Here is a 12,211-nt window from a genome sequence, read left to right as displayed (position 1 = left end):
CAGCACAGCACAGCACAGCACCGCACCGCACAGCACAGCACCGCACAGCACAGCACAGCACCGCACAGCACAGCACAGCACAGCACCGCACTGCACATCACCGCACAGCACCCCACAGCACAGCACCGCACCGCACCGCACATCACATCACATCACAGCACAGCACAACACAGCACCGCACCGCACCGCACTGCACGGCACAACATAAAAGCCACTGAAACACAGAAATTGTCATCAGCGCATCACGTTCCAAGGAAAGGCAACCTTGTGCAGAAATCACTGGACTCAGTGAAGTGAGAGGTTGTCTCCCGTGTACCGATGGCCGCAGGGCTCGGAGGCACATTCTTGCGCAGATACTGATTTTTTTGTCAGGGAAAAATTTGGGTCCCTTTACACATACACTAAACACACTCACACACACACACACACACACAACACGCGCACGCATGCGCGCCGACCGTTTTATTGACTCACTTGTGTAAACCAAGTGAGCCTATGTTTTAACCTGGTGTTCAGTTGTCTCTGTGTGTGTGTCCGTGGTAAACTTTAACATTGACATTTTCTCTGCAAATTATTTACTTTGTCAGTTGACACCAAATTAGGCATAAAAATAGGAAAAATTCAGTTCTTTCCAGTCATCTTGTTTAAAACAATATTGCACCTCTGGGATGGGCACAAAATTTTTTTTTAAAAAGAAGACAAATTATATGCAAACTGCATTTACTGTTATATTTATATTTTTTGTATTCTCTAAACTTGGCACTTTGATCTGATATTCTGACACAACAAGAGCAGTCATTGTTATCATTTTTTGTTCAAACAGGAACTTCTTTTTCTAAGCATGGAAGTTTTGTTTATTTTGCAAACGTTTTGGTGCAGATAGTAAAAAAGGGAAATTACTCGGTAATTAATGCTAGGGGACTTAATTTGCTTTAAACTGATCTTTCTCATCTTAAACATTACATTTTGAAATTATACTCAATACATAAAAAAAAGTTTGTGTGTTTCACTCTCAGTGTACAGGGCTTTCACTATGTTCATTTGCCCAAGTGGTCTTTTTTCGGAAAATATTAAAATCAATACGACGAGTGGACTTTACAGATCTATTGACTGAACCCTGAAGGTCATGGGCAAAAATCAATTGCGTACACATATTTATACATATTCAAAGCGCGTGCTCATATTCTTCGCGAACGCGAACAACGCCATTTTATTTCAAGCTGTTGACCTGCCCGTTCAATCCTATATTCAATGGACAATACACGATAACATGTGATGGAAAGTTGGAGAAGGAGACCGTTAAATATTTATTCAGAAAAAGATCTGTGAACGCCTCATCACTTACTGGATTATGCCCCAAACTGCCATAAAAATATCCACAGAATCAGTCGGAATTCACAGTTAAAAATTGTAAACCATGCGAGTTAATACCCTTGAATTAATCACGATGAAACGAAAAAATTTCCAGTCTTGACTTTTCTCAAAATGAAGTCCTTTTCACTTCTTACGACGTTTAGAAGTACTTTACTTAGCTCTACATGTTATTAGTTTAACAAAATACTAAATTTTCATATCAACTTTAAAACTATAAAACTAGAATGAACATAAATGAGAAATTGAATCGACCGTGCCGTACTACATCCGCAGCGGGTGTAACTAAACTTGTACATCTATCTAGATCTAGAGAAAACGGCTAAATGTTGCAGTGTGATTGTGGCGATAGCCACGTCTCCTTTACCGCGGACTTAAAAAGAACTTTTTATTGCCCTTAAAGATTTTTTGAATGCCCAAAATACACCAGAATATATGATTTAAATAGCGTTCTCACTGCAAATACCGCAATTGATTTATCGCCCTTTAAAAAAGTATATTAAAATATTAAATTTTAGAACGTCAGTTAAGGAGCCACGATAGTGTAATGGGTAAGACAGTTTCTTCTCACCCGAACACGCGGGGTGCGAATCTGGTTAGGACTTTTTTTTCTTTTTTTTTTTTAACCTGAAGCTTTATAATAACAAATACAGAACACATTTTAATGGTTAGATTTTTTTTCTTTAGTGTATCACAAGTGAGTCTTGAAGCCCTTGCCTCTCTTGTTGTTGCTGTTGTTTTTTCAAAACCATACAACAGAACAGAACCTGTATTGTTGTTGAGTCTGTTGATAGGTTTTTAGTTAGTGAAATATTGTATTGTATTGTATTGTATTGTATTGTATTGTATTGTATATCTTCTTTGTTGCAACAGAATTCTCTGTGTGAACTTATGGCTGCTCTCCACTGGGAAAGCGTGTCTCTACGGTGCAGTGTCACCCGTTTGTTTTCTCCGGGGTTTTGTGGTTGTTGTTGTTGTTTCATTTCCTGCAAATAATATCTATTATTAAATTTACATTCATAACAAAGCGGATTTTGTTACACAGTTTTGCCAAGAAGGTCCCTTCTGTTGACGTGGGGTTTAGCTACTGGTTTCATGCTACACACAGGGCCTTGGACTGTTGTCTGATCCAAATGACCATCATCCGAGAGGCCGTATTCAAGACAAACTTTTGCCTTCAGGCAAGTTATCTTTGACATGGTTGGGACCCGCGGGTACAGTTTACCTTGAAGGATTAGTTATCTATTCAAGACACACGCAGTTCCCTCAGACAGCTAACCCATCGTCTTTTTTTTTTAATCCCCACGATTCCCCCCTCCCCTGTGCGCATGCTCTCAGTTTCACTTCTCATCGCACCACAGCTGGAACAGTGTTGAAAACACGTGCTATCCGTAAAGCACGCCTGTTTTCCCTTAAAAAAAAAAAATAAAAAAAAACAGAAAGAAAAATGCTGCAAAAGGATCCGCCATATTTACCTCTGCTTTGTGGGCAGTCACCCTTGGCAGGCAGTAAGGGTAAAGTGCCTTTGTGTTTGTAGACACGCAGGTAAACTCTTGGGTTCATGAATACTGGATATTGCTTACTCTTGGACAGTTTGCCTTGCCTCAGGCAGATTACCTGCAGGTACACATTTATCCTCAGGCACGATGTTCTCTTGAATATGCCCCCAAGATCTCCACTCAAGCTGTAGTGCAGAGGGAGAAAAATTAATAATTGCGTGAAGACTCAATCCCCGTGCACTCAGATTCTCTCGCTTCCTGGACAGATGCATTACCACTAGGCCGCTATTCCACTTTGTTACAGACGAAGAGAGGAAGTTAGCAGAATGGTTAAGACGCTGATCTGCCAGTAAAGTGTCCCCTGCCAGTAAAGGGTCTGAGTTCGAATCCAGGCCTTGCCCTTTCTCTGAAGTTTGACAGGGGGAATCAAGCTGAGCGTCTCGTCACTCGGATGAACCAAGGTCCCATGTACAGCATGCACTTAGCACACAAGAATAAACAGACAGATAGAAAAAATAGAATAAAACGCATTGGCAACGAAAGTGTTGTCCTCCCGGCAAAACTCTAAAGAAATCCTCGCAGACAGGTACACACAAATAAAAAAAATATGCATGCACGACGCTGAAGGCATGACTAAGCGCGATGGCGTCACTGATGGCTGCCGTTCAGGCATCTGCTCAGCAGGTGTGGAACAACGGAAACGTACACACGGACCAGTCGTGTGAACGTGAGACTGCTGTGTGCAGACGGTGTGGGCGGAGGATCGGGGGGCAGCAGCCGTGACCATGGAGTCCTGGGGCAGGATCAGCTTCCATTCAAGCAGTCCCTGCGGCGTGGAGAGGACCACGATGGTATTGTCCTGAGGATGAGGGTGATGAGGGTGATGAGGAGAAAGAAGAGGATAGGGATGATGATGATGAGGAGGAGGGTGATGACGATGATGATGATAAGGAGGAGGAAGAGGAGGAGGAGGAAGAAGAGGATGGGGATGAGGAGGAGGAGGAGGATGGTGATGATCATGTGGAGGAGGAGGACGACGAGGAGGAGGAGGAGGATGGTGATGATGATGACGGAGAGGAGGAGGAGGAGAAGAAGGAGGAGGAGGAGGAGGCCGAGGAGCAGCAGGAGGAGGAAGAGGAGAATGATGATGAGGATAACATTGATAAATGAATAAACAAGCAAATAGATAAATAGATAGTCTATGAACTAATTACTTAATCAATTGATAAAATAAGAAAATACGAAAGAAAATATATGTACGGTAAAATTCTAATATATCACGAATAAGAATGATGATAATATTGAAAGATAGATAAATGAATAAATTGATAAAGACATAAATGAATAAATACAATAAATGAATGAATGAGCAACTTAAATTTAAACACACACACACACACACACACACACACACACACACACACACACACACACACACACACACACACACACACACACACACAAGCACCAAGCTAGACGAACCTGATAAATCAATTGATTAACTGAGTCAACCAGCGAACAATGGCCTGAGTCTTCTCGTTGCAGTTCGCCAGAATAGATGCCAGCAAGGACTCGAAGGAATGCTGGAAGGAGGTATGCGAGGCTTGGGATTTGCCGACCCAACCTTCACTACTGATATCAGTCATTGGAGGCTTGAGCGAACGCGTCGACACTCGACTGGGGGACCTGTTCAAGTGTGGTCTGTTCAGCACTGCCCGACAGTTGTTTATCAGTAAGTCAGTGTTGGGGTGTTTCGTGTTAGTGTTTGTGGTTGTACGGGTTGTGTTTTATGGTTGTGGTTGCGGTTGTGGTTGTTTGAACGTGTGTTTGAATTGAATGAATGTATATATATATATATATATATATATATATATATATATATATATATATATATATGATAGTCGTGTCCGACTATGACCATCAGAACAACAGAGGAGGCAACTGCTGTTCGACTATTTTTGCTAGAATTTGATTATAGTGGAGGGTGTCTTGCCCAAGTATACACCCCCACTCTCTCGGCCAAGAGGATTTTAGGACAGTCGGCGTTGGGATGGTTCCCAAAGGCCAACTAGCCCACAAGGCTGCAGCACTAAGGGCCTCCTAGTTTGAGAGTCATAGTCCTTCACAAAAGACTAAGCTGTAAATGGTTTCCCATTGACTGGAGAAACCATTGATAATACAGCTCTCACTTTGCTGTTGGCCCAAATGTAAACTTATGTCAATCTGTGATATAAGCCGAGTGTTGGGCCTAGATGAATGAATGAATGAATGAATGAGTTTCACACGGTTGGCCCTTGCAACGATGTTTTACTGTCACTGACAACAGCGGACCTTGAATTTCTCTTGTTCCAGCTTCTACATTATTTGTATTTCTTTTTTTTTTCGCCACAACAGATTTCTCTGCGTGAAATTCGGGCTGCTCTACCTAAGGAGAGCGCGTCGCTACACTGACAGCGCCACACTTTTTTCAGTTTTTTTCTGCCTGCAATTTTATTTGTTTTTCTATCAAAGTGGATTTTTGTACAGAATTTTGCCAGGGACAACCCTCTTGTCGCCGTGGGTTCTTTTACGTGCGCTAAACGCATGAGCACACGGGACCTCGGTTTATCGTCTCATCCGAATGACTAGCGCCCAGACTCAAGGTCTAGTGGAGGGGAAGAAAATACTGGCGACTGCCGGTGCCAATGCGCTCAGATTCCCTATGCGAACTCGTTATCTCAAAGCCATCACTCCACATTAATCAATTTAAAATGTTGGCACACACACACACACACACACACACACACACACACACACACACACACACACACACACACACAACGACGACGACGACTATGATGATGATGATGACGACGACGACGACGACGACAAAGATGATGATGATGAGATGACGACGACGACAACGACGACGACGATGACGATGACGGCGATAATGATGATGACGGCGATTATGACAACATGCTGAAGATGATGACGATGACGACGACTACGACGGTGACGATGATGATAATGATGCTGAAGACAACGACGACGATGACGATGATGACGATGATGGCAGGTACCTGGGTGGTGACGGACGGTGTGTCCAGTCGGCTGACGGACCTGGTGGGCGAAGCGATGGAGGAGCTGCAGAGGACGGGCCTCCCCCAGGCACGTGAGAAGGCTGTGGCGCTCGGGGTGGTGTCTTCACAGCGCGTGGCCAGCGCCACAGTGTTTCGTGATTGTCAGGTTCGTACGTCGGGGTGTGTGTGTGTGTGTGTGTGTGTGTGTGTGTGTGTGTGTGTGTTGTGTGTGTGTGTGTGTGTGTGTGTGTGTGTGTGTGTGTTGTGTTTTATGTGTGTGTGTGTGTGTGTGTGTGTGTGTGTGTGTTATGTGTTGTGTGTGTGTGTGTGTGTGTGTGTGTGTGTTGTGTTTTATGTGTGTGTGTGTGTGTGTGTGTTGTGTTGTGTTGTGTTTTATGTGTGTGTGTGTGTGTGTGTGTGTGTGTGTATGTGTGTGTGTGTGTGTGTGTGTGTGTGTGTTGTGTTTTATGTGTGTCGTGTGTGTGTGTGTGTGTGTGTGTGTGTGTTGTGTTTTATGTGTGTGTGTTGTGTTTTATGTGTGTGTGTGTGTGTGTGTGTGTGTTGTGTTTTATGTGTGTGTGTGTGTGTGTGTGTGTGTGTGTGTGTGTTGTGTTTTATGTGTGTCGTGTGCGTGTGTGTGTGTGTACGTGTGTGTGTGTTGCGTTTTATGTGTGTGTGTGTGTGTGTGTGTGTTGTGTTTTATGTGTGTGTGTGTGTGTTGTGTTTTATGTGTGTCGTGTGTGTGAGTGTGTGTGTGTGTGTGTGTTGTGTTTTATGTGTGTGTGTGTGTGTGTGTGTGTTGTGTTTTATGTGTGTCGTGTGTGTGTGTGTGTGTGTGTGTGTGTGTGTGTGTGTTGTGTTTATGTGTGTCGTGTGTGTGTATGTGTGTGTGTGTGTGTGTGTTGTGTTTATGTGTGTGTGTGTGTGTGTGTGTGGTGTGTGTGTGGTGTGTGTTTGTGGTGTGTGTGTCAGTGTTAGTGTTAGTGTGTGTGTTGTGTTGTGTTGTGTCGTGTGTGTGTGTGTGTGTGTGTGTGTGTGTGTGTGCATTGCCTTGCCTCGCCATGCCCTGCCCCCTTCCCCTTCCTCCCCACCCCTCGGTTTTGTTGTTGTTTTTTTTCTTTGCTGTCCCATTATCTGCACCAGTTAAGTGTACACCTTGCCCTGCCTTGCCCACCGCACCGAATCCACGACGGGGGAGGGTGGTAAGGGGTGGAGAGTTGGCCTAGAGGTAACGAGTTCACCCAGGAAGCAATAGAATCTGATGAGCACACTGAATCGAATCACAACGGCAGTCGCCAGTATTTTCTTCCCCTCCACTAGACCTCGAGTGGTGGTCTGGACGCTAGTCATTCGGATGACACGATAGACCAAGGTGCCGTGTGCAGCGTGCACTTAGCGCACGTAAAAGAACCCACGGCAACAAAAGGGTTGTCCCTGGTAAAATTATGTGGAAAAATCCACTTCGATAGGAAAACAAAAAAAAGTTACAGGCAGGAAAAAACACAACAATAAAAGAAAAGAAGAAAAAAACGTAGCACTGTAGTGTAGCCACGCGCTCTCCCTGGGGAGAGCAGCCCGTATTTCACACAGAGAAATCTGTTGTGACCAAAAAAAAGTAATACAAATACGAATGCCAATACCATCCCACTCCCACTTCCATCCATCCCTTCACAGGGTTAGCTCACAAGATTACAAATGCAAGTGGACACTTAAAAAGAACAAAAAAAAGAAAAACAAAAAAGACATCGTTATCATCAAGGCAATGCCGTTTCTGACTGTAGCTGGGAGTGTCTTCAGAAACATGCTCAAAAGATTGTATGCTCACAAGATTGTATTGCATTTAGCTCATTTGGCTCTGTTCCTCTTTTAAAACGTTTTTTTGTGTGTGTGGATTTTTATTCATTAAATCTTCCCCGTTTTATTCATTAAATTTTTTTTTTTTTTTTGAAAAGCTGAGTAAGAAATTATATCAGTTTTCTTATTATTAAGTATCATAAACATAGCCAATTTCCCTCAAAGATTTAAAAAAAAATCTTGAATTGGCATGACTGATTCTTTTTTGTTTTTTGTTTTGGGTTTTTGTTTGTTTGTTTTTTGTCTCTTGTGAATGTAAACAGTAAATCCTTCTAGTCAATGAGGTTTTCTTCTACCTGTAACAGTAATTTCACCATTCAAGAGTAATTTTGAATTTGCTCTATTTGCCAACAGAAACAAAGCAATTATCTTGTCATTTATTCTTGATAACATGTCTGAGAATGTGAATATTGAATATGGACTGTGTGTGTGTGTGTGTGTGTGTGTGTGTGTGTGTGTGCGTGCGTGCGCACGCGCGCGGTTGTGTGCGTGTGTGCGTGCGTGCATGCGTGCGTGCATGTGTCCCTGGCAGAACAAAAAACTTTGTCACTACAACAAAGACAAAGGCGGCCCCAACCATCAGGACGGTCGTCTACCACTGAACCACCACCATACCCACTTTCTCCTGGCGGAGGACAGAAACCCGGAAAACGCGGACAAGTTCAGACGCTTCGACTTCCTCGGAGGTGATGGCACCTTTAGTTGTGGTTCATTTTAAGCAGTCTGCAATGCCTAATACTTCTGCTACCTCCCTCCCTCTCTCTCTCTCTCTCTCTCTCAGTGCGCGCGAGCGCGCGTGTGTGTGTGTGTGTGTGTGTGTGTGTGTGTGTGTGTACGTGCGTGCGCGTGTGTGTGTGTGTTTTCCATGACCATTTTCTTTTGATCTTTTGACTTGCTGCAAAGTAAGTTCGTATGAGAAGCGTTGCAGCGGTGTGAATCAGACTGAGATTACAGTTCGGGACATCGATCTTCAATCTTTGTTTGGGGATCTTCTTTTTTCCTGGGTTTTGGGTGGACTTGTAACTGGGAAGGTGATGTTCATTCGTCCAGGAATCAAAACATTTTCAAATGTACCAGTATGATGAAACGCGAATCCAGTAACACACGTAAGCCATGTTTCGTTTGTTGTTGCTGTTGTTGTTATTGTTGTTGTTTTACGTGTGTATGTTTTATTTTTTGTGTTTTGTTGTTGTTGTTTTTTTTTTTGTTTTTTGAGGGTTTTTTTTTTGTAGTTGTTGCCCCCCCCCCCCTACTGCCCTCCCCCCTCGACCCCCCCGAAACATGCGCGCGCTCGCTCGCACGGAAATGCCCAACCCATACCCCCTCCCCCCCAGCACCCCCCTCCCCCGCCCCACACAAACATTCTTACTGCCTCCCTGCCTCCCTCCTTCCAGCATCGGCCTTCATAGTAATAACAGTCAGCATCTGCCTCTTTATCTCCCTACACATAAAACGATTCAATTCTCTCTGTGTGTGTGTGTGTGTGTGTGTGAAACTGTGTGAGCGTGTGTGTGTGTGTGTGTGTGTGTGTGTGTGTGTGTGTGTGTGTGTGTGTGTGCTGGCTAGATTAGTCACCAAAATAAGCACCTTTGAAACTTTTTGAAAGTTGTGGTGCACTTTTTCTTTTTCTTTTTTTTTTTTTTTTTTCTTTTCTTTTTTTTTTTTTAATAACTAAATCAAACGCAGAAGAGTTCCGACGACTTAACTTTCCTTTCTGCTGCTGCTGCTGCTGCTGCTGTTGCTGTGGATTGATTTCATCGCCGCGCAGACGACGACAACCAAGCACATCTCAGCCTGACCCTGGTGGTGGGTGGGGACGAGGATACGGTGAGGGAAGCGGTGACGCACAGTCTGATGAGGGACCGCCCTGTGATGGTGCTTTCGGGCACGGGGGGAGCGGCAGACGTGCTGACAGAACACCTGGACCAGCACCGGCAGCGGCAGCGGCAGCGGCAGCAGGGAATGCGTCAGGAACAGGAGGCCCGTGGCCAACACTCCACTCGCGGTAGCATGACGTTGTCTGTGATAGGGGAGGGGGTGACAGACGATTTCAAGAGGTGAGAGAATCTTCTTCTTCTTCTTCTTCTTCTTCTGCTTCTTTATATCTTTCTCTCTTTCTTTCTCTCTTTCTTTCTTTCTTCTTCTTCTTCTTTTTTCTTTCATTCTATTCTCTCTTTCTTTCTTTCTTTCTTTCTTCTTCTGCTTCTTATTCTTCTTTCTGCTTCTTATTCTTCTTTCTTTCTCTCTCTCTTTCTTTCTTTCTGCTTCTTATTCTTCTTTCTTTCTTCTTCTATTTCTTCTTCTTCTGCTGCTTCTTTCTTTCTGCTTCTTCTTCTTTCTTTCTTTCTTCTACTTTTTTTTCTTCTTTCTTTCTTTCTGCTTCTTCTTCTTTCTTTCCTTTTTCTTCTATTTCTTCTTCTTCTTTCTTTCTTTCTTCTCCTGTTTTTTCTTCTTTCTTACTTTCTGCTTCTTATTCTTCTTTCTTTCTTTCTTACTTTCTGCTTCTTCTTCTTCTTTTTTCTTTCTTTCTTCTTCTCTCTTCTTCTTCGTTGCTGCAATTTTCACGTTCATCCGTGTGTACACAAGTGGGCATTTTTACGCGCAAGACAAGTTTTCACCCCCGCCATGTGAGCAGCCATACTCCGTTTTTGTCGGGGGTGTGAGAGAATCTAAATCCTGCTGCTTCTCTCTCTTTCTGTCTGTCTCTCCCTCCCTCTCTCTCTCTCTTCCCTTCTCTCCTCTCCTCCCCTCCACCCGCCCCCCCCCCTTCCCCCGCCCCCCACCTACGGAAAAAAACAAAACGGACAAACCAATGGCTGAAGGGTAAAGACGGTCACACACGCAAAGGCCCCGCTCCTTTCAGCAAACAGTACGCGTCTTTGAAATGCATTGTCAATGTGTTGTTGATTTTTTTTTTTTTTTTTTTTTTTTTTTTTTAATCGCGCGCATGAGCAGCACGACGACCACATGTGAATTTCTCTTTGGTGAAAATAAAGTCAACTTCACCTTACTTGATTTGAATCTGGTCGTGCGAATCACCGCCAACCAGGTTACCGGAGCAGAATCGGTGAGACGTTGGGGTTTTGTATTTGTATTTGTATTTCTTTTAATCACATCAGGTTTCTCTGTGTGAAATTCGGGCTGCTCTCCCCAGGGAGAGCGCGTCGCTACACGACAGCGCCACCCTTTTTTTTTTTTTTTTTTTTGTATTTTTTCCTGCCTGTAGTTTTATTTGTTTTTCCTATCGAAGTGGATTTTTCTACATAATTTTGCCAAGAACAACCCTTTTGTTGCCGTGGGTTCTTTTACGTGCGCTAAATGCATGCTGCACACGGGGCCTCGGTTTATCGTCTCATCCGAATGACTAGCATCCAGACCACCACTCAAGGTCTAGTGGAGGGGGAGAAAATATCGGCGGCTGAGCCGGGATTCGAACCAGTGCGCTCAGATTTTCTCGCTTCCAAAGCAGACGCGTTACCTCTAGGCCATCAGTCCACTGTCTGACTATCTGTTCTTAGTCATGTGAGGTGTTTGACGTGAATGTCGGTGTGTATGTGTGTGGGTGAGTGAATGTTTGTGTGCTAGCGCGCGTGCGAGTTGGTTGGTGAGCGAGTGCTTTGGTTCAAGGTCTAGTGGAGGGGGAAAAAATATCGGCGGCTGAGTCGAGATACGAACCAGCGCGCTCAGATTCTTTCGCTTCATAGGCGGACGCGTTACCTCTAGGCCATCACTCCATTTGATCCATTGTTCACCCGTGATCAGGGCCCGAGTGCAGGTTTCGGCATGGTGTTGTGTCTTTGACACAGGCACTCTACTACACTATCCAAGTGGGAATGGGTTGGCCCGTCCTGACTTTCAGGAAGGTTAACTCTTTCCATACGAACGGCGAAAGAGACGACGTTAACAGCGTTTCACCCAAGTTACCATCATCAAAATATTGCAAGCGGAAGGCTCTTATACTGAAGAGGTAAATGTTGACAAAGAATACCACAATTCTGACGACGGAAGCTAAAGGTCAGGTCATTCAAACACCCACTGGACATCCGAAGGGTCTGTGTAGAGGAGAAGAGAAAACTGACCGTACTGAGTGAGTTAAAACGCCTGAAGGAGAGGCTTGGGCACCGCCTTCCTATGCCGAACCCTAGACAGAGTGGATATCAGTTTGCTGCCCCAAATGGCTGTGTGAGGCTATGGGAACTTTACTCTTTAAAACCTCTTCAGCGCCCCATGACGTAAATATACGTCTGCATAAATGATTAGCTGTTTGCCCCATGACGTAGGCTTACGTACACTTTAGTGTCATTTCAGGATTTTTCGCAGTTCTGTTTTCAAAGCTGATTAATTATCTGCTAGGAGCAACAGACAATCACGCTCTGCATGATAATTTCTGGATGCTATTGTCAATACCCCCCCCCCCTTCTCCCC

The 12,211-nt window shown here is 44.2% G+C and overlaps 1 protein-coding gene across 1 annotated transcript in view; it reads left to right on the top strand.

The window, feature by feature from the left end:
* The first annotated feature begins 3,512 nt into the window (after positions 1–3,512).
* The window catches only part of LOC143297655 (transient receptor potential cation channel subfamily M member-like 2), a 42,718-nt gene continuing 34,019 nt past the window's right edge, over positions 3,513–12,211 (top strand). Inside the window, exons 1-6 of the mRNA XM_076610074.1 lie at positions 3,513–3,572; positions 3,617–3,721; positions 4,416–4,602; positions 5,929–6,098; positions 8,319–8,472; positions 9,555–9,843. Of these exons, the coding sequence (XP_076466189.1) occupies positions 3,513–3,572; positions 3,617–3,721; positions 4,416–4,602; positions 5,929–6,098; positions 8,319–8,472; positions 9,555–9,843 (965 nt within the window). The remainder of the gene's footprint in view (positions 3,573–3,616; positions 3,722–4,415; positions 4,603–5,928; positions 6,099–8,318; positions 8,473–9,554; positions 9,844–12,211) is intronic.

Source organism: Babylonia areolata, chromosome 23, assembly GCF_041734735.1.
Source record: "Babylonia areolata isolate BAREFJ2019XMU chromosome 23, ASM4173473v1, whole genome shotgun sequence".
In the NCBI taxonomy this organism is placed as follows: Eukaryota; Metazoa; Mollusca; class Gastropoda; order Neogastropoda; family Buccinidae; genus Babylonia; species Babylonia areolata.
This window is presented reverse-complemented; position numbering and strand designations above follow the sequence as displayed.